The sequence below is a fragment of the Salvia splendens genome, chromosome 10 (genome assembly GCF_004379255.2).
Source record: "Salvia splendens isolate huo1 chromosome 10, SspV2, whole genome shotgun sequence".
Lineage (NCBI taxonomy): Eukaryota > Viridiplantae > Streptophyta > Magnoliopsida > Lamiales > Lamiaceae > Salvia > Salvia splendens.
In genome coordinates, this window is record NC_056041.1 from 3,908,874 (window position 1) to 3,936,869 (window position 27,996).

Below are 27,996 nucleotides of genomic sequence, written 5' to 3' on the forward strand. Positions count from 1 at the left end.
TTGAGTTTATAAATTTTTTTTGTGTTCATACTTATAACTTCAACTTATATAATATTTATAGATAGAAGAAGATCATAGGACCGCCTTGCTACTCTCTGAAATGCAACAAGGTGGGGGTAGGGGAGGTGGTTCCCAACAAGATGACGAGTACGACGTGGCTATATCGTCGGACTCAGACAATAATGAGGATAGATCTCATTCTCGTATTCCGTCTAGCACCGACGGAAATGAGGAGATGCCTCCCCCTCCACCCACTAACACGGCAAAAGTTTTGAAATCTGATATTTTTGTCAAACACTACAAGAAGGTCCCGGTGGTGATTCCAAGTCCTCATGATCCGCACTCTCAAGAAGAGACATCGGCGTTTCATGCGTATTGCAACTATTGCGATAAAGTCTATAATTTTCGAGTGGTGGGGGATATGGCACCCTCCGTAGCCATTTGGTGACAAAACATCCGGTAGAATGCGACACGTAGCTATCAAAAGAATATGTAGAATGAACGTTCAACGATCTACCGTTAGGCAATGTTTAGAGAAAAATATTGAATTAGCACGTTATTTAGTTAACTTGGGCCACAAAGTGAACATTTGCTCAGATGTGTGGACTGATTGTTTTAACCGCCATTCATATATGGGCATTACAATACACTTTGTGGATAATAGTTGGACTTTACACAAGCGTTTAATAGGTTTTAGAGATTTTGAAGCTCCATACACTGCACCCGAAATTGCTTCTTTGATTATATAAGTTTTGAATGAGTTTCAATTATGCAACAAGATATTTTCTATTGTTTTGATAATGCAACTGCTAACACCGCAAGTATTAGCGAGTTGATTGCGGCTTATTCTCCGGTAATTGGAGGTAAGTATTTTCATCAAAGATGCATTTGTCATATTTTAAATTTATGTGTACTAGATGTGCTTGAATTATGACAAAAACATGTCAGTCCTATTAGAACTGCAGTTAGATTAATCCATCAAAAGCCAGCTATTGGCAAAACATGGAAGAAATATTGTCATCAAAAGAATGTTACATATACGAATTTTACTATGGATGTGTCTCATAGATGTAATTCGACATATGATTGTTTGAATTCCACTTTGACGTATAAAGATTCTTTATATGATTTTTTTAGAACATATCCCGTACATGATTTATATCTTTCACATAGTTGTTGGGGACATAGCGTGGCGTTATTTAAATTGTTCAAATATTTCAAAAATGCTACTGTTGAATTATCGGGTGTTTATTATTGCACCGCTGTTCGTGTTGTAGAGCATTGCATGTATATATCACTTGGTTTTAAAACTGCAATGAAAAATGCTTCCTCTTCACCTGAATTAATGTGTGTTTTATATTATATGATTGAAAAATAGTTTTAAGTATTTCGGTGAGATTCCAACCGTGTTTTTGAATGCAAAGGTATTATTGGATCCAAAATGGAAATTAGCCGGTACCTCTAGGATTTTAGATTTTTATTATAACAATTTGAGTTCAATTGATCTTGGCCCCTTCAAGCAATCCAATCCGATACCAGTGACGAATTTGGAGTAGACCTCTCCGAAACCTTTCAAATAACCCTCCCGGACCGGTCCATTATCCAACAAACCTTCGAGTTTAACTTGCGCGCTTTCTACACCAAATATGAAACCAAGTATAACACTACCCACCAAGTGAGAAGACCCCCCTCCTCCACAACATAACTATGGCTTTGCATTTCAAGCCGATTATGATGACCCCGACGCGCAATCCCAATTAGCTGACCTATACAACTATAGCACCGGAGGAAGTTCCTCAGGTATGGTAAGTGAACTAGATTTATATTTCGATTCACTCTTTTCCTTTGGTGATGAAGGTCCTACTCCTCCCGTCCAAATCGACGTCCTCGATTGGTGGGGAACTCACGAGAAAGATTTTCCCATCCTTGCGTCAATGGCCAAGGAGTTTTTTTCTGTTCCGGCTTCCACTGTCGCCGCCGAGTCCGCTTTTAGTGTTGGCTCTCGTGTGTTGGATGAATCAAGAAGTATGCTCTCGGCAAAAAATATGGAAGCCGTGATGTTACTTGATGATTGGGCCAAAGCCAACGTCAGAGAACAAGAAAATGATTGGGATGATCAGGAGGGATCACAAGATGAATTCACTGGGGATGAATCGTAGGCCAACCGTCAACCGCCATCGGCCAAGCCAAATAAGTCAGTAAGGTAAGAGAACTACGTGGGCTTTGATTCCCTAATGCAAATGGGCATTGGGGATACGTAGGCACCTCAACTTAAATTTTAAATTTAAGTTGAGCTCAAGTTTTTTTCCTTTATTTTTTTTCATTTGTTCCTACTTTGAAAATATGCAAATACAATTACATAATAGTATTTGTATATACTCTAGTAGATGAAGTAAATTTCTCTATACGGCTAAATCCGGGAAACTTTTGACAATTCTACTATAATTGTTGATTGTTAATTAAACTCAACATTTAAAGTTGAATTGCTAAATGTATCCTTAATTTAGTTATGTAGAAAGATCACCTTCGCCGATTAAGAGTATATATACTTATAAGTTTTTTTATAAGAACTTCTACGTCTTTTTTGTCATTTGTAATTAGCTTCGTTGTTGACTAGTAGTCTTGTTTGTATTTAAATTTTTGTTTAAGATTTCAAGACCTCAAGTTTTTTTCGATTTGTAATTGTTGTAAACGTGTAATCTCAATAAAATTGTAACTTTCCTCGTATTTTTTTGAATTTTATTTACGCACATTTCATACATAAACAAATAAAAAATTGCAAAAAAAATAAAAATTCGACGAACCGCCGAACCGGCCAGGAACCGGCGGTTCAGGCCGAAAACCGGCGGTTTTGAACCGCCACGTAAACCGCCGATTTTTTGAACCGGAACCGAAACCCAAACCTCCGGGACCCTTGGCGGGCCGGTTCTGGTTCATGCTTATGATGAACCGTGAACCGCCGGTTCCGAGCAGTTGTGCATGCCCAATCCCATGAATGACCCTTCACCAACCTTGGATATGTGTGCGAGAGCTTTAGCTAAAGCGGTTCTGAGAGGGTACAATTTCGGAGTGCCCATGGATATTGATGTGGAGTCAGATGATTTTATTCGTAGTGAGCTGCTCAATGTTACGGCTACAGAGATCTTGAGGACTGCTCGCGACGGACTAATTCGAGATGGCCCGATGTTCTTGGTTACTCCACCACCACCTCCTCCCGGGTCTCCTCCACAAGAGTGAAGGAAAGGGGTTTGCTAGTTGGTGTTGCTTAGGATGCTTTTTTATATGTTTCCAAGAAGATTGGTGTTTTTCATTCCTATGAACAACATCTAAGTGTCACTTTTTTTCTTTTTTTTTAGTTTGCTACTTATGTTATTTTCTTATCGTCATCTTCCACTTTGTTGCACACTGCACTTTGTTGCAATGTAAACATCATTTGGAGCATGAATGAAAAGATTGTTTTTAAGATTAAAATGACAAAAAATATACAGTTTCTTAAATTATAAAAATATACTACGTACTCCATATTTGTCTTAGTAAAAATGAGGTATTCGTTTCAAACAGACATTAAAATATTTATAAAATCATTGTATTAGAAAGTTATCGTTACTTACTACGATATCTTTTCTTTTTTTTTCCTTCCATAAAGTGTTAGTATATTAATTTTTAACATTTCAATAGGATATAATGAAATAAAACATGGAGTAAAATTTAAATGATGTAGACTGAATTTTATTAGGCAACTGAAGTAAGTCTAACAGAATAATTTATTAAAAACGGAAATAGAGATACACTAAAACTCATGATTATATATTAAATAACACTTTTAATCCGACTCATTTAAATAAGTCAACGACACAAAACATATGAAGATACCTACAAATATATCTATATCAGTACACGTTGTTTTTTTAATTTAGACGGTTGGCAATTGAAACATAAAATGAATATAAAAATATCTCACATCGGTGTATTCAAATAGCTTAATTCACTATATAAGTCTCATGGGTCTCTCCTTCTATCACCAATTGGTTTTAGGATGGAACCCATGGATTTCTATCATGGTATCAGAGTGGGTCGCCGACTGTGGGTCATATTTAACTGACCCAGTAGTATATCTGGGCCGAAAATTTGGGTCAGTGGTCCAACCAATCGAGAAAAAAAATTGGACCGATTGTCCAATCGATCATAAAAAGTCCAACCCCTCCAAGATTCACCTTGAAGGGTTTGAGGGAGGGTGTTGGCAATTGAAACATAAAATGAATATAAAAATATCCCACATCGGTATACACAAAGAGCTTAATCCACTATATAAGTCTCATGAGCCTCTCCTCCTATCACCAATTGGTTTTCAGATGGAACCCATGGATTTCTATCTTATACTACAATTTTAATTTAAATATGAACCAAATTTTATCCTTGAATACACAAAAAAACGAAATTAAAATTGCGGAGTTCCATGATTCCATCCCATGCACCCTTTTGAAAATGTTCCACAAGCCGATAAATAAACAAAAAATCACCACACAAATTTAGATTTCAATATTTACTTATTAGCTACTAGTAATATTTAGTGGATTATCCATGTTTTTCGCCACCAAATATCTAAATAAAATACATTTAACAAATAAATAATCTTGTTTGTATCTAAATCACAATTAGTTACATTAAAAAAAAATCATTTCTTCTGACACGCCCACCCTTCTATTTATTCATAATATGACTCAATTTAGTTGGAATGGAACGGATAAAAATTAACTTAATTAACTTATTAAGTAGTAGTAGAAATGGATTTATCAGCTACATTGAGCTGCCTTCCTATTGTTAACTGGAGCCACTGTGTATTGATTGGGGTTGCATTTAGAGAGCTGGACTGTTGGTCCGAAATTATAAGATTGCGGAATAAGAAAGAATATAATTTGAATACCTATTGTTTAGAAAATAGTAAAATTATGAAGACCTCATGAATGAACATGGGCATGAGTTATGGGATTTAAAGGGTTAAACCTAATCTAAAAACTGTCCCTCTCTCTCCGGCGGGCAGACGACAGCATTGGTGATCACCGCTTGTCTTATTTAGTTTTACTCCATCAAATCAAAGAGATAAAAAAATTGATTTTTGTGTTTTTTTTGCAGAATGGGAAAACCGCCCCTCCCCCCGCTGTTAGTGAGTTTCTATTGTATATCAGACATGAGTACAAGCTCAAGGCAAAGTGGTGCCATAAGTTTACCAAGGCTCTGGCTCAACATGTCTTAACCAAACTTCAATCTCTCCCCAAGAAAAAGAAGCCACACCACACCCTAAATATGCTCAACGTGTCTTGTCATCCAAACTTAAATCTAGGGCATCCAACAACCCAAATTATTATACTATGCCTCAACTTGAGTTAATCGAACTTCAGTACCCAAACCCTCCCAAGGCCATCCATGAAGCCGAAGCCATATACTAATACTACTACTCCTACTCCCCACAACCCGAGCCCAAAGTCCGCATTATTTACATTTCCATGCTACTTTATTCGCATCACTTGTCAACAAGGAGTTCGACATGACTGCTCATCATGCTCAGTGCTCAAATAAATACTAATTATGACCTCATTCAGTTAGCCCTAGACAATAGCCCCCCATCCACTAACCCTGTTGCTCTTGATGTTGATGCCACTGCCAACAAACTCTAGGGACCATCATACAACTTTACTAGATTTATGTTTTAATGTGGATTGAGCTTGTACAAATTTTAAGACTATTGTTAACCTTAATTCCCTGATATTAATATACAGTATTTATTATGGTTGGTGGGAACATTTTCTTTTCATCTGTGATGCTGGGTTTGCTTATTGTTTTAGTTAGTTTATCAACAAGGGAGGAACTGTAGTTTTGAGGAGGAATCTTGATTTTACTCTACTTGCTCTGCTCTGCATTATTTATGCTATAAATACAGAGAATGCCAATTACTACTACTTTAGTTGTTGCTCTGTCTGTCTATCCATTTGCTGGGATGCAAACATTCTTACCTTCATTCTCAGCTCCATATAAATGGAGAGAAAAAGGAGGAAACCCTACGCAATATCTCTTATGCAGTTTCCATGTAAACAAAAGTTTGGGTGGGCGTCACTTTTGACTGTAAAATAAGTTGCTTTTTGAGCTTTAGATGGTTATACAGATTCACACCATATAGAGATCCAACCTCACTTTTAAGTACGAGTAATACAAGTCCAAGATGATTTTTTTTGCATGATTATTCTTCTTTCAACTACATAGATAGAATCATCTTATTTGGTGTTTATCTGACTTAAATAATCATTCATCAAGATTGAAGACCATTTAATTATGAATATGATAGAAATTCAAGTTGAGTTTGAGCTAGGAGCTTCTTGGTATTTGGTAACAATATTGTTGGACCTTAGATTCATTTCCTAGAATAAATACATTTTCTCAAGATTTGGAGTTATTATCATCATAGAGATTGCTTTCTTACATAATCAGGGAAGATACAAATCAAAATTTGATACAGGTTATGACTAGTAATGTATAGCCTCCATTTTAAGGGTTTATAGATAACATTATTATCATCATCAAGAAGAGAATCAGATTTGTCTGACAGATTTTTGTAGCAATGCATGAGAGATACCAAATATACTATATTAAAGGCACCCTGTAATCAAGAAATGGTGAATATCCAAGACTACCCTGCATTTGGCAACACACCTAATGTTACTCTGTCAACAAATATATGTAATAAACCCAAACAAAACATGATAACAAGATCAAAGAAACACAGTGTGCAAAAATGGAGAAGAAATTAGAATCAGAGTATTATTTATTTCCACCACGCAAGGACTGCCAGAAAACAGGCCAATTCTTCTTAGCTTCATTCCAGCCCAAGAGTGAGCCTTCCCTCAATGGATCCCAACTGGCCGACACAATTCCATAACTGATCCCCAAAAGCGCAGTGCCGAAGAAGACAAACGACACGATGAAGGGCACCCATGTGGGGACATCGATTTTCAACCCAACCTTTAGATAGTAGAAGAATGGGAAGAATAAGAGTCCTATGAAGAGTGGGATTCCAACTGAGAGTCCCATTCTGCTCATCATCCTATTTGTCACGATCTCCGGTATCACCCCTTCCTCTCTCTCATCCTCATCTTCGTCTTCGCTTTCGTATTTCTTGTTTGGCTTCTTGGGTTTTTTTGGTTTCTTTGATGCGGGTCCAAAGCCTTTGGGCGAATTTAGAGTGGCTGAGATTGGTTTGAGGTGGATTCTGGGTGAGAGGATTTTGATATGGGGTGAGGTTAGCGAAGGTGGCAATGATAAAGGAGCGTAGGCATGGATTCCCATGTTTTGATCCCAACTGCTTTCTTCCTTCCTTCGAGCTACATGTATTTTGGTTAGTTGGGAAGGACTAGGAGGAGTCATCATGTCACAGCGAAGAACCTTATCTTGTACAGAGTATTGTTTATTTACTATAATACCCATGAAATGCTGCCCTATCTATCTTACACTTAATTATTATAGTAGGAGTACTATACTTTTGAGATTCTAATTTTTTTATGGAGTACAATTTTAATTTTTAGGTGGTAGTACAAAAAGTGCTACTATTTCAAATACTCCTGTCGACTGAATAACTATCTACGTACTTTTAGGTTTTATCTATATTATTATTTCTGGTTGATACAGAAAAATTGATGCCATATTTTCACGAGTTTCCTTTCTCATTTACATAAGGTGTCTGATATTCTCTTTTCCACATTGTACGCGAATTTTATTGTTGTATATATACTATATCTGTGATTTAAATGTAGCCACTTCGCAAAAAACGAAATGGTGTTAATTTTAGCTTTGTAGTTGTTTGTGTCTCTTAATTTCCGTTAACTTTTCTTTTGATCGAATTCATATTATAAAAGCGATTCTGCTGTACATGATGGTGTTGATATGTAAAAAGCGATTCTGCTGTACATGAATGAACCTCGTAGCTCTCGTAGTAACTTGCGGATATAACACCTACCTGCTACACTGTTCTGATCTATCAAATTCTGCTTGCAGAAATGATTATAAAGGGTTTATTTAGGAGATATGAGAGGAGGAATCCAGTGAATCCAACGATCGGAGCCTTTTGGGGCGTTGGAATAGGCATTGGTTGCGGTGTAGGATGGGGCCCTGGCTTTGGCCATGAGGTAGTTGGCTACGTTGGAGCCGGCTGTGGTGCTGGATTTAATGTGGGGATCACTTTTCTTGGTGTCGGCATTGGTCTTCCTGCTAATTACCTATTTAGGGCCCCTCATAGTGGTATGTTTTTTGTGCACATTTCTATGGAAGAATACTTTACATCTTTGAAGTATTCATGATGTTTATAGAAGATGATGGAACTTAATCCTATACTCCACACTTTAGGCTTTGTTACTTTAATGTTTATTTCAGAATTATCAGTTGAAAAGAAAGGTCCGAGTCTAGCTGGAAGCAGAAGTACAATGGAAGACGATTGGGGATCACACATCAAAGTCAAGGTGCATCATTTTCAGGTTTCAAAGTTGACAGTTTGAAGAACTTTAGAGATTTACCGGATGTCAGAAGCATGTTTGCTTCCTATTCTAAGCATGTAACTGATTGTTTACATAGAGTCTGGAAGGCTTAATCCCTCTGGATAGAGGTACGTGACCATGACCTTTTGAAAGCTTTGTTACTATGTTCATCTCTTGGGTTAGCCAATCAGCCATCACCATGGTCTAACAGTGTGTGTTTTCTGACTTAGATGCTTTCTTGTTGATTGTTTTGACTCTATCCTTTCTGTATCTGGAGCCCTATATATATATATATATATATATATATTGCCCAGTTTTGGCACTTCTGGAATGCTTAGAAAAGCTTGCATCAGTGAAATCCACAGCAAAACTTTTGGTTTTAGTGTTTGTTGGAACTTGGAATACAGTATAATTTGCTGTAGTAGCTAACTAGATAGAGCTTAATCATGAATTTTGAGTATCTAAATATTTTTTTCTCTGTAGACTCTTTTCAGGATTTGGACATCAATGAATGTACATGATACTAATTTTTTGGTGATTGTATTAAACTTTGCATGTTGCATATAGTAGTAGTAGTAGTAGTAGTAGTAGTAGTAGTAGTAGTAGTAGTAGTTTGATGGGGTATCACAATATAGAGTAGTGGCTCAGATGCTCCTTTGTGTTATTCTTTTTAACTTGCTAAATGCTAATATATGGTCTTTTTCACTCATTGGGGATTCTGTTCAGGTCCAACGAGTATAACAATCATGAATCATCAGATGAAATTCTTCTGTCCTGATGATATAAGAGGCTTTGACCTTTTTGCTGTAACGATGGGAAAATATACCTCCAACTTTTTATGAGTTCACATTGAAGTGGAATGGTTTTTGTAGATATAGTTATGTCTGATGCTGAAATGGTGCATATTCTTCTGTGTAATCATATGTAAGTGCCATCGCAATTCGCTTAAATCGAAGCTTATTTGTATACTCCATAATCAATTGTTTGTTTGGTAGTATGTACAGACGTACAGTATTTAAATTAAATAATACTAATTATTGGTTATGAGTAGAATTTGTATTTAAATAGAGAGCATATGTTTTCATAGCAAAGATAATTAGCATGGAGTAAGTATATTATACACCCTAATCACTCATACCAAGTTAATAAATACTTGTGTTCATGTCATAAGTAGATTTGATCGCATTTAGAGTATAAGCAATATTCGATTGTTGTTCGCATTGATTCTATAAATTTGTAAGCAACAGATTAAAAAACGTGCTTTAAAGCAAGTATTATGACACACACGTCATACATTGAACATTTTAAAATCAACTCGATTGTTTTTATAGAATTGAGTTAACCATACAAAAGATGCCCACTAGCACCTCCAATGTAAAAAAAACATGGTTAATGCTGCAAAGCAATTTGCTTTATAAAATGGAGTACAGAACAATACCATTATAAAGAGCTTGAACCTCAAAATTTCTAGTTCAGTTCATATAATTAAATTTCAGTAGCACCGCTGCTTTATTATTGCCGATGGTTTCAACCAAGACAGAAGAGGCTAAACTCCACATCAGAGGAGAACAACACACTTATTCAGGATGCCGAATTCAAGCAAGAAATTCAATTTTAAACATACCAAGTTGCCTAAGAGAACATTAACATTAAGTCAACAAACGAATCTCAAACAAGCAGAAGAAGACCTCGAAACGCCATCAATCAGCATACAGCCACAGAATGGAATTGGTGTAGCTGTACCCTTCCTGCTTCAAGCATCTGTGTCAACACGTATCAAAAACCACAAGTTAGTATGGTTTCACCTTTGGCAATTTCTATGTAGCTTGTCAGAGCTCTCTGTTCGACTCACCCTGTGTGGAGTACCCGCTTGAAGAAAAATTGGCAGAAGCCCTCGGAATTGACATGGACAGCTGGGTAGTGGAGAAGAAGTTTTTCCCGGAACCATCATCATTGTCGAGAGTGGACCATGATTCCTTAGTCGTGGGCCACTCGCTAAAGAAAGGATGAACTGGATGCTGCTCCTCCTGCTTATCTGGGACTGGAGAAACAATCTCACTTCCCAAAAAGCAGTGCTGCCTCTGTTTTGAGATGGGCTCGAATGTGAGAGGTATGTTCTGTTGAGTGGAAGACGGGCCGAGCAACTGGGAATCGGATTTCGGCTTTAACATGGAGCTCAAAGAGACTTGAGAGGGCAGGAGTCGCCACATGCCACCACCTCCTGTGCTCGAGCCTAAACCTAGGCTTCCAACACTTGCAGATGGTTCGGGTGAGTAACTATTATCGTCAGCATTGGGAGTCACCCCATGAACATATCTGCATATGCAACTTAGGCGTCAAGAGGTGTGTAGTTAACCAAGTATAGACTCAGATGCTGGAGTGTGGAAATATTAAATCACAAATCATCTAGATTTTAATGAACAGACACACACACACACGCAAATAGAGCGAAATCAGAGAGGGTGAGAAGAAAAATATTTGATCATCCTCTCCTTGAAAGTTAAAGCCCACGGCATAAAAACATGCTTTCAATCACATATATCACATTCTAAATATGATGGCTATAAAGTGGCATCCAAAGAGAGCTTCCATTTCCTTTGTTGCTAACTCATATCTAATTTTCACAGAAGAGTTGGATATATTAGCAGGTAATATATGCCATGGACTTCAACATCGTAAAGGATTCTTTTCCTATCCCCTATGTTATCTTCTTCCTCTGATTCTAATCCAAAATTATCGACCTAGTGCGGAAGTTGTCTTTTGAGATGGAAAAATGATGGACCCTCTTTGTTTAGAAAATGGAGAAAAAAGAAATTGAAAGTAAATTCCCTACAGAAACGTAGCAACCTATAAATTGTTAACTAGTTCCAAATCTTTCCAATATCATGTCTCAAACAGGGAAGTTATTATGGTCCTCTCATTTTTCTAAAGTAATTTAGCATCAATGGACACCCAATACCGGACACCTGAGCCCAGCTCTCTAGAAACTACATGCAAATGTTTCAAGATTATTTCCTATCCTAGCATAATGGTTCTTATTTACCAAGAGGATCCTAGGAAATCTCGGGTTATTCCTGAGCATATAAAGTACCAAGTGTTTAAGGACTATGGATGATTTTGATAATTGATAAGCTTAAACAGAACTGCCTGAAGTCCTTGTTCTCGATCCCGTAGGAGATAGGCTCCATCTGTAGCTTTGTCACGTTGCTCCCAAAAGATGATCCATCTGAACTGGCAACAGAATAATATGGCACGTTCTGATAACTTCCGCTTCCACTGCCACTGCCATGAAAGCTTCCACTGGTATTACCACACCCACTAGATATGTGCGACATTGCAGTCGACGCGGACTGCGAAGTAGACTGGGATTCCACAGGCTTTCTTGAACGGTTGCGACCACGGTGCATATGCCGCTCGCAATATTTGGAGTCTGGATGTGCATCTTTCGAGCACCTCCACTTCTTCCCATCTGTCCTCCGACATCTCCCAGACTCGGGATCGAATTTCTTCCCGTAATAGGAACAATATCCCACTGCATGATGAACAGCCAAAATTACATTCCTCGTTAGATAAATTACAAAAACTACTATATTGTGGAGCACAAGAAAATTAAACCAGCCCTTCAAATCAATGAACATTTTTAACATCACTTAATGCGACCCAAAATATGATCTCTACAAAACTATCATGTGACGAGCAAATTCTTATGCTAGACTCTTCTACTTATTCCCATGATTCACAAAACAAAATAAGAGATAAGAGAAGTCTTTTAATATAACAATCTCCAAACAGTTCATAAATAGATAAAGCAACTACTGCAATTAATGAGTTACGAGTAGCAAAACAGGAGCTTCCAAACAACAACAGCAATATATATCAGCATTTTTTGCAATAAATTGAGTTGCAACATATCTATCAAGTTGACATGTGCCACCAATATTTCCAACAATCAAATGCTCTGCCACAACATTAATCAATACACTTTGCGCGCACACATATCTACATAGGCAGACATATATAGAAAGATGGTAAGCAAACAGCAAGATGATTACATGAAGGATGGTGAAAGAAACGGGCAGAAATGGCATCAAAGCTTCGACAAATGGGCATAATGAGGTCGGGTGGGACTGGCAAGCCAGCCATGAGGTACTTGTATATCATGGCTTGGTGCTCCAGCTCCTGCCATTGCACTGCAGTGAATGGCGCCCTATATCCCCCATACCCCAACTCACCTCCGCCGCGTATCCCAGCCCCAACCCCCAACCCCACCCCCACCGAAGATGATGCTGCCCCACTCATCTTTCACCCTCTTACTTCCACTCTTTTCTTCTATACTTCCACCAGTTCCCCTAACACCACTCCTAGATAATCAAACTATCTTCTTCTTTCGATTCCTGCCATAATCAAATATAAACACAATCAGCAAACACACAACATAGCAAACATATGCAGACATGCAAAGATTCTACTCTAACAGAGCCCTAGTTTCTTTATTTTGAGATCTCACTTCCAACAAAAAGCAGCTGCATATACAAGTGAAAGCGAAAAGGGGGAAATTTCATGAAAACCAGAAGCTACACAGCTTAAACATGCACACTAACTGCTTCAATGAAAAAAGCTGCTCACACAAACCCAAGAACTCGAGTTAAAAAAAAGTGTAAAACAGAGACACTAGCAGTGTCTGTGTACAAGAAAGGGAGAGAGGGGAGTGGGTATTCACCAACTGTAGCACAGATCTAGGGTTTGGGCAAACATGCGATGCAGATTGCAGATAAGGGAGAATGTGGGGTGAAAAGCTGGTGCAGGAAAAATGAAAAAGCTGGGATTTTTACAAGTACACTGCAAAAAACTGCAACTAACACGAATCAGAAGGCGGTAGCTATGGGGGCATACTCTTTTCTCTTGGCTAAAGATGAAATCTTGGTGATTGGAGAGGTTAATGGGAAGGAGAATTAAAGTGGGTTTTGGGGAGTGCTGAGATGAGAGGGGACATGGGGGGCGGTGGGAGGCAACATAGGATTAGGTGGGGTGTGGCTTGAATTATGGCGTTTGGTTGAGGTGGTGGTCCAATGATGTTACACATCATGTGAAGATATCATGACCTCTGTATGCCACCTTTGTCATCAACTTTTCCTAGATTCCAAGTGACATTAAAATCCATCTATTCATATCATTATTTTGTTAGGTTTGATGGAACAACTTTATCTTCTCTTTTCTGCTACATACAAATATCCTACTTTTCATCTTTGTTTAATCATTTTATAGATATTGTACTATAGTATTATGAATTTGTAGTATGAATAAAATATGGAGTATTTTCCTTGTGAAGGAGTAGTAATAAATTTCTTGTATGATTTTGCTTGAAAAATACTAGAAAATAACATGGGATAGAATCCCTAGAAGCTCCTCTAAAATGATAAGCTCATAGTTCCTTTTTAGCAATAGTTCCAATATATACAACGATTTTAATTAAAACAAAAGTACTAACCAATAAAAATTGTTCGCTCCCTCTCATAGCCTTCTCCCCTCGTGAACATTTACATTTTCTTTTATTCGGCTAGGTGCGAACATCTATAAAGAATTAATCGTTCCTTTTGATTTTGAAGCATCCTTGAAAAATTCCACAACGAAATTCCATGAGCAATTTAACATCAAAATTCTGTCTTTATTCTACTTTCTCATCTTCTTGCTCCCCTCCACCACAAAGTAGCCCCCACAAAGCTGTTGGATATTTTAGTGTAATTGGATTAACTTGATTGATCAAAGTGCTCATAATGAGACATCAAATAAGTTGGAAGTGCGGAGTGTACACTTATTTGAATTCGTTATGACTAGACGGGGTTCGGGGGCAGCGCCCCCGAGTAGCGGGGTCCAAGGGGCGGCAACCCCTATATAAAAATCTTCATCCGGAAATGTAATTTCAGATAATTGAAGGACTATTTTGCAATTTTAGAAACCCTTTGAAAATCGGTTAAATTCGGTTATCCAAAACGAAGAGACGCAACTTTTCGTGAAATGACGTGATGTTTCGCTTCAACCTCCTATATTTGATCAATTATCGGTTCTAAGTAGTGATCAGAATCAACATACGAATTTTTTGATAAACCTGAATTGTATCCGATCAAATATTGGTTGAACCACCAAATTGATTTGATCTGAAAGTGTTCTCACGCCTTTCAGTATATCCGATTTGTTCACGTTTTGTAAAAACTCCCAACAAAAGCTGTAAACCAGTTTCAAGAAATAAAGTTTACCTAATGTTGAAGAAAACCCAAATAACAGGACAATATCTAACAAATCAAATACTCGGTAAGAAACTAGTAGAAGATTTGGAATTGATATTTTGGAAAGAGCAGCCCATATTTGAAGGGGATAAGTCAGCTCTAGCCCAACAAATTGGACTTTGTAATTTTGGGCTGGGCCCATTTAAAGTTTACTGATCAAATTAGCTTACAACACAAAAGATGAGAGAGAGAGAGAGAGAGAGATGAAGTCTCTCCATATGATGATGTGATAATTTATTGATATTCTAGTAGAAAGCGGTTGAAGTCTAGCTAGGAAATACATGGTCAAAGCAAGCAGACAGTTACAACTCACACACTCCCCTCCATCAATGATGATTGCCATTTGCCAACTATGCAATTTTGTTGTTTGCAATTAAATTCTATGAATGCAAGTCAAGACTTCATAAATTAAAGACTCTTTTCTTTCTGAAGAATTGGAAAATAAGGATGGGAAAAATTTAATTTTTATTTGTAAATTGTGTTTGACCAAATTGTATTGAGTGGGAATCTGCTTATGATTCCGAGCTGCTGCTCTCCTGTTTATCAGTGGAAGCCAAGTCAGTGCTCCACAGCTTTTTTCGACAATTCCACTAATTTTATGCCCCCCCTTTAAATATAATAATATTCCTCTTCCTCTGTAAATATTCCCCGCTTTTTCGTCATCTCTCCACCCTTCTTCTCTTTCTCTATCTTTCAACAGCCATGAGTCTCTTTGGCATTGGCAGGTAATAATTTCGACTTTTCATCTGATTGTGATTTCTTGGTGCGTGATTTTGTTACGTCGGATCTGCGCTTCCTTTATTGGATTTCTGATTTGTTGGGTTTTTTGTTTTGTGCTGTTTCTACACTCAGCTGATTGATTCATATGGGTGCTTTGATGTTCGTATCAAGATTGATTTTTGATTGAGAAAGAGGTGTATGATGAAATGAAATGTTATTTATTTTTATTTTGTTGTCTTTTGTTATTTGGGTTGAAGTTAGCATAGCCATTTATGTGAGTTTTCGGCATGGAATTGAAGTTTAGAGTTTGACTGTGAAGAGAAAGGGAATAGAAATGGCGGGAATATTCTCTGATCAGCTACCCAAATTAAGTTTTCTAATTATCCCCAAATCACCGTGATTATCTGCATTAGTGATTATATATGTGTATGTTTACATTTTTTCTGCAAGTAATCACCAGCTAATTTCTATAGGTATGAATGAATTAATGAGGAAGAGATGTAGCATAACACAAAGTTATAGCTTGCTTTCACTGCTATGACATTTGTGTCTTCCTAATATGAGGTGGATTAAATACAGGACTTGTCTTTAAAATGAGGCAAAATGCCGCTGACTACTTTTACTAAAGAATATGAGTTGTTTGACACATGGTTCATGATTGATGAAGATAAAAGAACTACACCTTATAACACAGACATATATATCACTGTAGTAACATAGACGCCTAATCTGTTGAAAACGCATCTTGATTATATGTCCAGTTAGTTTTGTTTGTGTAACCTGAGTGGATGTCTTTGATTTTTATGAGATCATCTAATTATATGCAATGTTCCTTTGGACAGGAATCAAAGGACATTCCGTCCTAAGAAAAGTGCCCCATCAGGCAGTAAGGTGCATTTCTTGCTAACTGAATATATATACCCTTCATGACTGTTTCTTCATTGGCACTATCTGTAGCGAACCTCTGCTTGAAAAATCACATTTGCATAGTTAGTTTGTTAATTTTCGCTTTATGGGATGAAATGATGCTACTTCAATCTTCTTTGTAAGTTGGGTAATAGGTCAATCTTGCTTCATTTTTTATTCCTCAAGCTTTAAAATTTACATCGTGTAGCGGATCATATATTTTGACCAGTCTTTATTTTAGTTTCACTTACCCAGCTCATGATGCCAGCTACACCAAGAGGGAAAAAGTCAGATTTGATTCAGTAAGCATGAGGATAGCATGTCTTGTCTTATCCTTTTATGTTCTTGTCTATGTTCAAAGTAAAGGAAATACTCTTTCATTTTCCTTCATTGTTCAAATCCCTTCTCTGTTGCCTGATTATTCTATCATGCATGGTTGAGATCCAGAGGTGATAGGACTAGGTGGATTAGTTATGCCTTGGTTATTTGCTTGAAGCATATTGATAGTGAATAGGAGTTCATCTCATTCCTGTTGTGTTCAGCTGTGCGACTATCGCTTATGGCTGCAAGCAGAACGTATTAAACTGACTTCTTTATGACCTTCCATATTATTATCATTAAATCTGTTACATTAATATGCAGGGTGCACAGCTTAGGCAGCATATTGATGCCACTTTAGGTAGTGGGAACTTGCGAGAAGCTGTAAGGTTACCTCCTGGTGAAGATTTTAATGAATGGCTGGCTGTTAACAGTACTCTCTCTCTCTCTCGCACACACACACACACACACTCTATACGTGCTTGCTGGTGCTTATGGCCCTGTGCACATCTTGAGTCTCACATGGCGGCACTTCAATTAGTGTTTAATTGGATAAACAATATTAATTCACTAATTTTTGGGATAAAATGTCCATGCACAATGGTTGACCGTCCCGCCTCCCCAAACAAACAAAAATGAGAAAATCTCCTAGCTCTTTGTGTCTTTGTTTTTAAGCATACAGTTCCTCATCGATTGCTCATGGTATGGTGTAATTACTCTTTTGTGGACATCTAATCGTGTGTGATGAAGGCATAAAAGAAAGGAAACATAATACTAGCAATCTCTACATGATTGAAAAATAACAGTTTGTACTTATCCTTCATCTGCTTTATTAGATTTTTTCTGAGGATATAAATTGAAAAAAGTTGCTTGATTTTTCCATCTTCAGCTGTAGACTTCTTCAACCAGGTGAATCTTCTCTATGGCACCCTCACAGAGTTCTGTACGCCAGAAAACTGCCCTACAATGACTGCTGGCCCTAAGTATGTCTGGCTGATCATTTAAATTTCGCCCTTACTCATGTATGCTTGTCACAGAACTGTTGTTTCAACCAAGAAGCAGAATGTATATGTTTTTTATACGTACGTAGAAGTATTTATCCCTGATATGCAGACAAACTTTTTCAGGTACGAGTACAGATGGGCGGATGGTGTAACAATTAAAAAACCTATTGAAGTTTCGGCACCTAAATATGTCGAGTATTTGATGGACTGGATTGAGACACAGTTGGATGATGAGTCCTTATTTCCTCAAAGGCTTGGTAATGATCATGTCTGGTTCAGTTTATCAATGCTGTTGATAATTCACATCCACCAGCATTTTGGCAAAGTATTTTGCATTTTGATAAATCTATAGGCTCAATGCTTACGGAGTAACATTTGCAGGTGCACCGTTTCCTACTAATTTCAGGGACGTTGTGAAGACCATATTCAAACGGCTATTCCGCGTATATGCTCATATATACCATTCACATTTTCAGAAGATTGTGAGTCTTAAGGAGGAAGCCCATCTAAATACTTGCTTCAAGCATTTTATACTTTTCACATATGTAAGTTTTCTCATACTTCCAGTTTTATTAGTCCTAGCCTCTTTTTCAAATTGGTTTTGCACATTATCAAGCATCGTTCACTAGCTTTTAACTGTAAAACCTATTTTGCAGGAATTTTCGCTGATAGACAAGAAGGAACTCGCTCCATTACAAGAGCTCATTGAATCGATTGTCCCATATTAATAAGCACGACTGTCTATCGATCTTGATATCGTTTCTACATATGAAATATGTGTGTTTACAGATAGTTCCATGTAAATGGTCTATTTTATTGTATCATCTTAGTATTACAAACAACTCAAGTGATGGTTTTATCCAGAATTAATGTTAAAAATGCCAAGACAGGCTTGTTCTGTTTTATATTTTTACTACTGTTCTACAAAAAATCTTAACACCAACAAGGGATGGAGTTGATCTATCTGATACGAGGTATGTTTGGAAAGGGCTCCCACCTCCTCTCCTCCGCGCTCTTCCCCTTTGGAGGAGTCGCGAAAACTGCATTCCAGATCCTCAGCGTCTCATCACCAGCAATCGATGCTACTTTATATCCGTCCGGGCTCTGCAATGGAGGCCAGGGAAGGGTCAGGTAACCACAACTAAGAAATATTAGTATGTTAAAAATTGATTATCAGTTCCATCAGTCAATACCTTGGCCATGCTAAGCACTCTAGAAGTATGACCTTCAAGCTCAACCATCTTAACCATGGAAGGGTACCTCCAAAGAGTGAGCTGGTTGCTACTGAAGCCGTGAGCGCTGAGAAGCTCCCTCTCGTGCGAGCTCCACAGCAGTGAGCAGACCTGCGATCCAGTCCCAACTGAGTTGAGACACGCCCCGGTGTTGGTGTTCCAGAACCTGATGCGCTCGTCTCCAAGCCCCCCACCAGTTGCGAGGAGGCCGCTCTGGAAAGGGGACCAGGAAAGGGCCTTGACTGCAGCAGAGTGCTCCTCCAAGCGATGGATCCATTGATTGGAAGAGAGGGACCATATGTGGACTAGGTTGTCATTCCCCCCGCTCGCTAACTGGCCTCCCGTTGGGCACCATCTCAGACCACACACCTCATCATTGTGCCCACGGTACGTGCTCACAATGTGCGATTGCACTCTCACATCGTTGTTTATGATCAAACCGTCCATTCCTGCGCTTGTTAGGATGTCTTTGTTCCAATCAAGGGAACTCACCCTTAGATGATGCCCTCCTTGAAGCCTCCTCAGCTGCAATCACAATAAAATTACTGTTAGATGCAATGCAAGATCAATGTTTGATTGATTGATGATCATTGAGGGCATGCCTTTCGCATAGCTGAAGTGTCCCAGATTTGGACATGGGAATTAGTGAAGCCAACTGCGAGATGCCTCCCATCTGCAGCCCATCTGACGCTCGTCACCGGCCCGATTTCATCTGAGGCAGAGAGAAGCTCAACGGTGGAACCATCGGAGGCGGACCACAGGTAGACATCATTTTTCAATGCGATAGCAATGACGTCGCCGCTGCTCCAATCCAATAAATCAAGATAGAAGTCATCGATTATGTCAGGAGCATCCAAGATCCTCTCTGGAAACTGCACATCAAAACAATCGGAATTCAGCAATAATTCAGCAAATTGCAGACTACTGGAATCGCGACCTTTTGCGACTGACCTTGTGAATTCGTCGTTTCTGCTTTGTTAATTTTCTATGGCGGATAGGGGAAGAAGAAGAATTGGAAGTGTGCTTTGAAGATGGCGGCGCTTTGTTCTTGAAAGCCAGAATCCTCGATCTGTTGATGTTCAAGATTTCAGCGAGATGCTTCCTGTAGAGAGATGACTTTGAAGAACAGGGATCGGCGCTTTCGTTTTTCACCGCGGCGCCTGTGAGCATGTACCGAGCGTAATCGAAATCCATAGCCGATCGATTTGGAATGAATCTGTCCAACTGAAATCGAACAAAAGAAACCAAAAAATCGCAGATTAGGTTGCAGCCGCAGATCAATAGGTTAATTTTATTTTATGGCGCGAAAATTCATTCGAAAATTACTGATAAATTCAGCAAGATCACGGATCGAATGTGGAATATTTTCAGGAAATTTCACAGGAAAGAGATTAATTTTAAAGATCGTTCATAGAATCATCCTCTTACATTTTCGCTGGATTTGTTCTGGCGAAGCATTGAGAGAGAGAGAGAGAGAGATTTCGACGATGAAGAAACCGATGCTAGTTTTAATGTAACAGTTATGGTTTAAATAAATCGAGAGGGCTAAAATAGATATTTCTGTTTATTTATAAGGAAAATTGATATTAAGCCGATCGACTAATATTCCAACCTTACTTATATATGAGATCTATTGGTGGAATTAGGATTCGATAATTTTTCATTAAATTGTTAGATTTAGTTATGGATTTTAATAATAAATTGTAATTTTGTTTAATTAATTTTTGTATATGGTCAAGATTCAGAAATACTACATCAAATCTCAATAACATGACTCTATATAATACCATTATTAGCGATTATTAGTCAATTCATGTTAAGGTGGAAAGGATGAATTCAGGTGCGATTTCTAATCCTTTTGTATTATTGAGAATTTTTTAATCATGCCACATGTTTTGTTAATTAAAGTTAGAGAATTAACGTTACTAATAGTCTATTGCAAAAGAGTAGAATTTAGTGTTCGAGGAATAAGATGAAATATTTACATAAATTTAATTAATTCTTTAAAATCTATAAATTTATTAAAAAAATGATACCTAGCATACTACAGAAACAATAGATGTCGGACAATGGCCCTCGATATTTAAGGGTGATATAATTATAAAATCATATTACAACTGAATATCTAACCTGACAAATATTTTTCGAAATGTCATTTTTCTTTATGATAATTGTTATTTTCTACAACTTGATATTATTTAATTAGAAAGTAACTAATGCTATTTTTCTTCGAAAATACTGAAGTTCTTTTTATATGCACATAAGTTTTTGTCATTAGTGTTGAGATTCTTTTAAAAAACAGGATGGAGGAAGAGGTTTCGTACGTAGGTATGCTCCAAACTCATTGATAGAGTTATTAATTAACACTCATTTATAATGATAATATACTTAAAACTTAAGACCCTTATTGGTAGGTGGAATAGACATAGTATCTTTCTGACTCATATATATACTTAAACAGACGTTTAATTTAATTTGAAAAGCTTGCATAATCAATAAATCAAGTGACATATTTGGATATTTCTGACTAATTATATTTTGAATAGATTCAGAAAAGAAATGGTCTCATTCGAACTCCTTAATATAAATTGGTAAATTAATTTTATTTAAATAATTATCATGTTATCAATTGTATTATTATCTCTTAATCCCCTAGCGCTGCCGTCCAATAATTACTACGAAATGGTCTCATCCGAACTTCTTAACTATATATTGGTAAATTTATTTTATTTAAATAATTATTATTTTATCAATTGTATTATTATCTCTTAATCCTCTAGCGCATGTTGTCCAATATTTTTTTTGTGATATGACTATTCTTGTTTTTTTGTTATAATAGATAAATTATCAGAAATTTTACTTACTGGAGCCCCAGTATGCATAAACTTGTTACATTCGACATTAGATATTGATCTCGAATTTGAATTGGGTATGCAGGGACGGAACGAGGATTTTAAGGAAGCCGGTGCTGAATTTAAAAATAATATTAAAATATTTAATTTTATTTTTATTTGTAATATTTTATAGTTTTTAGGAGTAGTAATTGTATTAGACGGATCAGCATGACTTTAAACTATAAATAATAATCTTATTATCAATTTTTTTTCAAAAAAATATTTCACTGATATTTGGATCACTTGAATACTCTATATACTCTTCTACTATAGTATATGAGAGAGAAAGGTCTTTAACTTTACCATCAATATTTTTATAGTAAAAAGGAAGTAATTGTCTCAAAACTTACACTATAATATGTATAAAAAGTAGTAGATAAATACTCATAATATTGAAAAAATAGAGAATATAAAAAAGAGACTAAAGAAATATCCCAAATAAAGTATACACTATAATATTAAGAAGAAGATCACTAAAATATTAAACTAAAAATGGTGCGTGGAAACTTGGAAAGTGAGAGAATATTTATTATCGCATCTTCTTAATAATGTGAAGCTGTATAAATAAGATTTAATATACTAATTAATTAGATACTTAGAAATTTGGGCTTCCATTCCAATCACTAATCTCTAATGACCCAAGCCCAACATAAAATATAACTAATAGCCCAGTAAGACTATCTTCTTCCCTAAATCAAATTTCTCACACGCGCAGTTGCAGAACGACGATGGCGGCCAGGGCGGGATACTAGGTCCGGCACCAGCCAAGCCCCCGCTGGAGCGGTGGCTTGGCCAGTGCTATCTCCGTCAGGGTATGTGAATATCCGATTTGGTTGGCAATTATCCGCTTGGATACATGTAAACATTATGGTGAGATTGCTTAGCAGAAATCGACGACGGTGAGACGAAAGCAGTGGTGGACTGATTTGATTGGTGGTTCTCGTTCGATTTGCAAAGTTTTTTCGTTTGATCTATAGAGATTTTTGTTCAATTTGCATAAGTCTTACTTTGAGTTTGTTGTACGTATTTGTTAGATGTTTAACTAGTTTGATTACAAAACGGGCATTAGTGCACCATTCATTGACCTAAATTCATAGATTAGGCATGTTGTCCTTGACTTCCTCCTCACCGACATCGTGGTTGGCGACATACTATTTCAAGTTTATCATCAAACTCACATAAATTATTATAGAGTTGACTTTTAGTCATTATATCGCGATGTTATAAAACTCACCATAGTATTGTAATATACTCAACATAATGCTATAATCTTTATAGTAACTACCCGATTAATAATTGTTACTACTATTTGTTATACAATAAGAATGTGTTACTATTTGTTATTTAATTAATACGTGATATTTGATCGATCATATTATACTCGAACATAATGCTATAATCACCTTCAATTTTTACTTTTGATCTTGTCCGAACCGACATATAATCCAACTTCTTATTAATTTATTTTTACTAACTCAATATTTATGTAACTTTGATTAAAAATGTGTCATTCCAATATTGCAGCCTGTTGACAATGGTATCGCGTAATTAATAGTAAGACAAAAAATAATCCCTTCGCATAAAGACAAACAAAACTGCATTCTCAACTCACAGTCCACTTTCAATTCGACTTCCGAATTTAAAAACATATTTAATTTACTGCAGGTTGAAATGAAAGTCAAAAAAGAAAAACCCCCAAAAAATAGCGTAGGAGTATATTCTATTTTCCTAAATTCCTTGTTTTTTCCTCTGCTTTTCAAACTCCCCTGAACTTGCCGGCGTTTTTCTACTGCGTCTGAAAAATATTCAGATCACTAGCTGTAAAATTAACTCCCCTAATTTTGTCTCTCTCTGGATTTACGATGTTTACGTGTGTTTCTCTCTCACACACATAAATACACGCACTCGTTTATTCACGCCACCACTTAATTGCGGATTTGCCTGTGTTAATTGCTGAATTGTGAAGATTTTGGCACGGGCGCCACTAATGTATTGGTCCAATTTTTCTCTCTGGTTTTATTTTTTCTCTCTCTGGTTTGCTGAAAATATTGCAACTTCCAGAGATGTCAAACCCGAAGGTGGTTTATGAAGGATGAATGGTGAGATATGGGCGTCGGAAGATTGGAAGATCATTTATTCATATGCGATATTTTGTGCTTGAGTCTAGGTTGTTGGCGTATTACAAGAGAAGCCCCAAGGCAATGTGGTAAATTTATTTTCTGACGAGTATTTGCCCCTCGTATCTAATATTCATAGTGATATGGTTTTCCTCTTCCTCCACCAACAAGGAGCATATGTTAATAATTCATTTAAGATGGCTGCAGTTCAAATTCTAAAAGAAATCCTACTGCCTAGCTGACACAGATTGGAGCTAACCAATTTTCTCTATTTTACAGGGAAACTATTTGCCATTTCTATTGATTACAATCATACTGAACTTATTTTTGTATTGCTTGTCCTGCTTATGCGCTAAGGTGCCTACCAAGACACTTGTTATAGATGGCAACTGTAGGGTGGAGGACCTAGGACTGAAAACTCATAATGGACATGTGAGCTTAAATCTACAATTTTATCTTCTTTATATCCTTGCTGAATATTATATTATTACCTTGTATGATCTCGTGATTTGGTTTCACAATGGAAAAAATAATTACTATTTCACTCTCTAAGGAGACTCCCAAAAATAGAATTGTTCTTGGATGATTTTGTTCAACGTATCCTTGTTTCAGTTATTGTGAGCATTAACAACATTGTGGTACAGTTTGTTGTTCTTACGATGGAAAACTTGAGTCCTTACATGCTAAAATATTGTTGTGGGAGGAGTTCCCTCTATAAAATGAAGATGCATTGGTACTTCAATGGAGAAAATGTGTAATTGTTAATTAATTTTATCATTAGATCAGGGCTCAAGATGTTCTTGACAGGATATTCTATTTTGGTACTAAGGCCTGGCCCTCGATAGATCTTGTTCCTTGTTGTTTCCACTGTGCTCTGAGAGTGTGAATTTAGTTATACTTAATTGTGCTGGTTTTGGGAATGGTAATGGGTGGCAGATAATTTACTGGATTGGCTTTTAACAAATAATAGAGTATGCAGCATATTCAGCTAGTATGCCATAGAGGTCCATTGTTAGTATGTCAAGCTGAGTCCACCAGCATCAGGTATAATTTTTTACTAGCTAGGTTTATGATTTCTGATCTTTTTCGTTAATTGATGGTTGAATGCTGCCTTTGTTTTCTCCATCTATCTTGGCCTTTTAAGGGTTTTTACCTTTTGGCACATGCATGTGCACAGTATGTTCAGAAATACTTTCTTCAGGTGCCTACTTATAACATGCTCTAATGTTTGGCAGATGGTGTATGTTCTGTCTATTTACAACAAGAAAGAGAAATATAATCGAATTACGGTGCGTTACTTTTGCATCTGGGGATATTTGCAGTTGTTATATTTCGTCAACATTATTATTATTATGTTGCCATTAGGGATCCTATCATAATATTGTTTTCCATACATGTGAAAAGCCTTTGCTTGAATTTACTTGACAGGTGTTATTATTTTCTCACCTTTTAAAATTATACTGATGATCTTGTTAGGCATATTTTCTATACTAGTTTTGTAAGTTCAGACTTTTAGTGTCTCTGTCTTTACTCCCAATTCCATTCACTTAATTAATTTTCTGGAAATTTAATTTGTTAAGATGTCACACACCCTGATAAGTCCTTCAGATATATTTTGAGTTAAACAAGAATATGAGACATTCTGAGCAACAAGAATTTCAATTAACATGACTTCATTGATGAATAGTCATGACATAATTTACTTGTGCAAAGAGTGACCATGATGCTTCTGGTTTATTGACTTTCGAGCAATGCTCATAAGGGAAGATTTGCTAAGTTGTTTAAGAACACAAGAAGTGAATGAAGTCAACATTGATATGCATAGATCAATATAATTGTGTTGTTTTGAGCCGTCTAAATTCTGTTTGAACTTGCTCCCCACGGTTCCGCATACAGCATCCCCGCTTTTTATCAACACAATTTATCCAACATGTGCTCTTAACACAACATCTTGTTTCAAATGAAACAATGTAGGTTTAGTAAATCAAATTTGGGGATGTTGTAATTGGAAAAAATTCGTAAGTGGTTATAACTGCGATGCTTAGGTTGTATGACATTGTGAATTTAGGTAAATGTGGTGCTATTTCCAGCAATTAACATTGTCATCTTCCTTCTTTTTGAATTCGCCCTTTTATATTGATAATCCTGGCTCCAGATGGCAGCTTTCAACATTCAGGAGGCACTCCTTTGGAAAGAGAAAATTGAATCTGTTATTGATCCGGTTTCTCTTATCTTGTTGACTCTTCCATAATTTGCTAACTGTTGAAGTGACTATTCTTAAAAGACACCATACATCACTGTGTGTTTTAGTTCGCGAAAAAGTTGACGTATTGTTCTCCACATGCAGCATCAAGAATCTCAAGCTACTAATGGTAACAAATACCTTTCGTTCGAATATAAATCGGGTGTAGATAATGGGAGGAATGCTTCATCATCAGAGCATGATAGTCAGTAAGTATTATCTAAATGAGGCTTTAGTATTATCTGCAAAAGATGAATGTATTTCTACTATACTCCACATTCAATAATTGCTTTTCTAGATTTAGTAAAATCTTCCTTTGGTTTTTGCTAAGCATGAGGGTTATTCGTAGATGATGGATGGTTTCTGATCCTGGCATATGTTTATTTCGTATACAATGAATATTGGAGGGATTTTGCAGCAGTTATTGATTTATTTCTATACCGTTCTGATGCTTTTTCCCCTTCTAAATTTGTTTGATAATTTTTCTTCTAGGTATAGTGCTGCAGAAGATGAAGACGATTCTCATCAAAGTTGTCTGTGTTGTGTCGTTTGGAATGCTGCTGTCCAAGCCTATACTTCTGCACCCAAGAAGAATCGATTAAAATGACAAACGAAGTTCGTGTAACGAGTGACTAATTTACCTGTAAATGGCTCTTTAAGTGATACAATGTGAGTCCCTTGAGCCCCATCACCCTCAGAACTGATTTTGGAGTAGCCTCTGAAAACAGCATCCACTTTCATTAAACCAACAAATTACTGTATTTGTATATTGCTTTAAATTGGCTCTAGATCATCTTTATGCCTTCCCAACCACAACACAAAAGTAGTATGTCAAATTAGAGATAAGTGGAGTGATCCATTAAGCCAAATATCCTTCATCTATGGAACCCAAAAATCCCTCAAGCCATCAACAATCTCTGTTTTTCTTGCTGAGACACTCCAACATACTTGGATCATCAAAAATAATCAACAAATGAAATTCTAAAAAAATCAAGAAATTTTACACACAAACAGAGAAGTGGGGGAGCAACAAAATGGAGTACTCACTGTCAGGGCCACCAAGCTTGGTGACAGCATCGACAAAACGATCGCCAACGAAAAAGGAAATAGTGCTTATTTATAGGGACGGAGGGAGTATATAATAGATATATTTGTGTTTACATATGTTACACTACATCTTTTGTGCAAAGATTAATGAAGTTATAGTATAGGAAGAGACGAAGAAAGGTGAGATCAGCCTTCCTTAATTAAGATTGCCCAATAACAGACCAAGCCCGTGATTTTCAGCTTTCAACTGTTCATGTTGGTGTAATAAAATACAAACATGCATTCATGTGCATATACATATATAGGCACACAAAGATTCACGAATTTTTGGATTTATGTTACGTGGGCAATAAAGAAAAAGAAGATGGCGAGATAAATTCGGCGAGGAATCTGAAAAAAACATGATTCCCGAATATAGTAATATAAAAATGAAGAATCTTGATCTGCTGTGACGCGGAGTAGGAAGTATCCATGTTCTTTCAAGTCGATGAGCGTGTGGAACCGTTGACACGTGTAAGGCAGCGCGGAATATCCGCCGGCAGATCTGAGAAAACGAATATTCCTTTCAAATTGGGGACATCCATTGGGTGTTCATTCACTGTCATAGCATATCAAATTCCCTTGTCTTCAAATTTCATGCAATGCACTATTTGGAGTGTTCTCCCAAACAACAAAATAATACTCCCCCATCCCATCAAAATAGACCCACTTGA

The 27,996-nt window shown here is 36.9% G+C and overlaps 5 protein-coding genes and 1 long non-coding RNA gene across 11 annotated transcripts; 3 read left to right on the top strand and 3 right to left on the bottom strand.

Annotated features, from left to right (window-relative positions):
• Positions 1-6,625: 6,625 nt before the first annotated feature.
• On the bottom strand, positions 6,626-7,427 carry LOC121750621 (protein PAM68, chloroplastic-like). The gene has a single exon (XM_042145193.1). It carries the CDS (start codon positions 7,417-7,419, stop codon positions 6,814-6,816), a length of 606 nt encoding a protein of 201 aa, XP_042001127.1. The 5' UTR covers positions 7,420-7,427; the 3' UTR covers positions 6,626-6,813.
• A 316-nt stretch (positions 7,428-7,743) lies between these two features.
• On the top strand, positions 7,744-9,563 carry LOC121751096 (cadmium-induced protein AS8-like). Its single transcript, XM_042145812.1, has 2 exons — positions 7,744-8,286; positions 8,419-9,563. Exons 1-2 carry the CDS (start codon positions 8,046-8,048, stop codon positions 8,538-8,540), a joined length of 363 nt encoding a protein of 120 aa, XP_042001746.1. The 5' UTR covers positions 7,744-8,045; the 3' UTR covers positions 8,541-9,563.
• A 391-nt stretch (positions 9,564-9,954) lies between these two features.
• Positions 9,955-13,568, bottom strand: LOC121750251 (growth-regulating factor 4-like). 4 transcript variants are annotated; one of them, XM_042144753.1, is made up of 5 exons: positions 13,240-13,565; positions 12,572-12,913; positions 11,667-12,051; positions 10,372-10,835; positions 9,955-10,280 (listed from the first exon to the last, which is right to left on the bottom strand). In XM_042144753.1, exons 2-5 carry the CDS (start codon positions 12,816-12,818, stop codon positions 10,273-10,275), a joined length of 1,104 nt encoding a protein of 367 aa, XP_042000687.1. In that variant the 5' UTR covers positions 12,819-12,913; positions 13,240-13,565; the 3' UTR covers positions 9,955-10,272. The 4 variants fall into 4 exon arrangements, with proteins under 4 accessions (XP_042000687.1, XP_042000685.1, XP_042000683.1 ...); XM_042144751.1 differs by lacking the exon at positions 9,955-10,280 and having other exon boundaries at positions 10,349-10,835; positions 11,664-12,051; positions 13,380-13,568; XM_042144749.1 differs by lacking the exon at positions 9,955-10,280 and having other exon boundaries at positions 10,349-10,835; positions 11,664-12,051; positions 13,240-13,568.
• A 1,655-nt stretch (positions 13,569-15,223) lies between these two features.
• LOC121753316 (MOB kinase activator-like 1A) lies at positions 15,224-18,656 on the top strand. The gene is made up of 7 exons (XM_042148573.1): positions 15,224-15,528; positions 16,366-16,414; positions 17,072-17,180; positions 17,637-17,730; positions 17,875-18,008; positions 18,133-18,296; positions 18,408-18,656. The coding sequence occupies exons 1-7, from the start codon at positions 15,506-15,508 to the stop codon at positions 18,477-18,479; spliced, it is 645 nt and encodes a 214-aa protein (XP_042004507.1). The 5' UTR covers positions 15,224-15,505; the 3' UTR covers positions 18,480-18,656.
• Positions 18,545-20,490, bottom strand: LOC121753315 (cell division cycle 20.1, cofactor of APC complex-like). Its single transcript, XM_042148572.1, has 5 exons — positions 20,412-20,490; positions 19,935-20,207; positions 19,586-19,855; positions 18,945-19,508; positions 18,545-18,855 (listed from the first exon to the last, which is right to left on the bottom strand). Exons 1-5 carry the CDS (start codon positions 20,439-20,441, stop codon positions 18,712-18,714), a joined length of 1,281 nt encoding a protein of 426 aa, XP_042004506.1. The 5' UTR covers positions 20,442-20,490; the 3' UTR covers positions 18,545-18,711.
• Positions 20,491-23,555: 3,065 nt separating this feature from the next.
• On the top strand, positions 23,556-27,015 carry LOC121753386. 3 transcript variants are annotated; one of them, XR_006040392.1, is made up of 6 exons: positions 23,556-23,866; positions 23,939-24,083; positions 24,274-24,426; positions 25,230-25,283; positions 26,342-26,445; positions 26,729-27,015. It is a non-coding gene; the product is annotated as an uncharacterized LOC121753386 (long non-coding RNA). The 3 variants fall into 3 exon arrangements; XR_006040393.1 differs by having other exon boundaries at positions 24,352-24,426; XR_006040391.1 differs by having other exon boundaries at positions 23,939-24,426.
• The last annotated feature ends 981 nt before the right edge of the window (positions 27,016-27,996 follow it).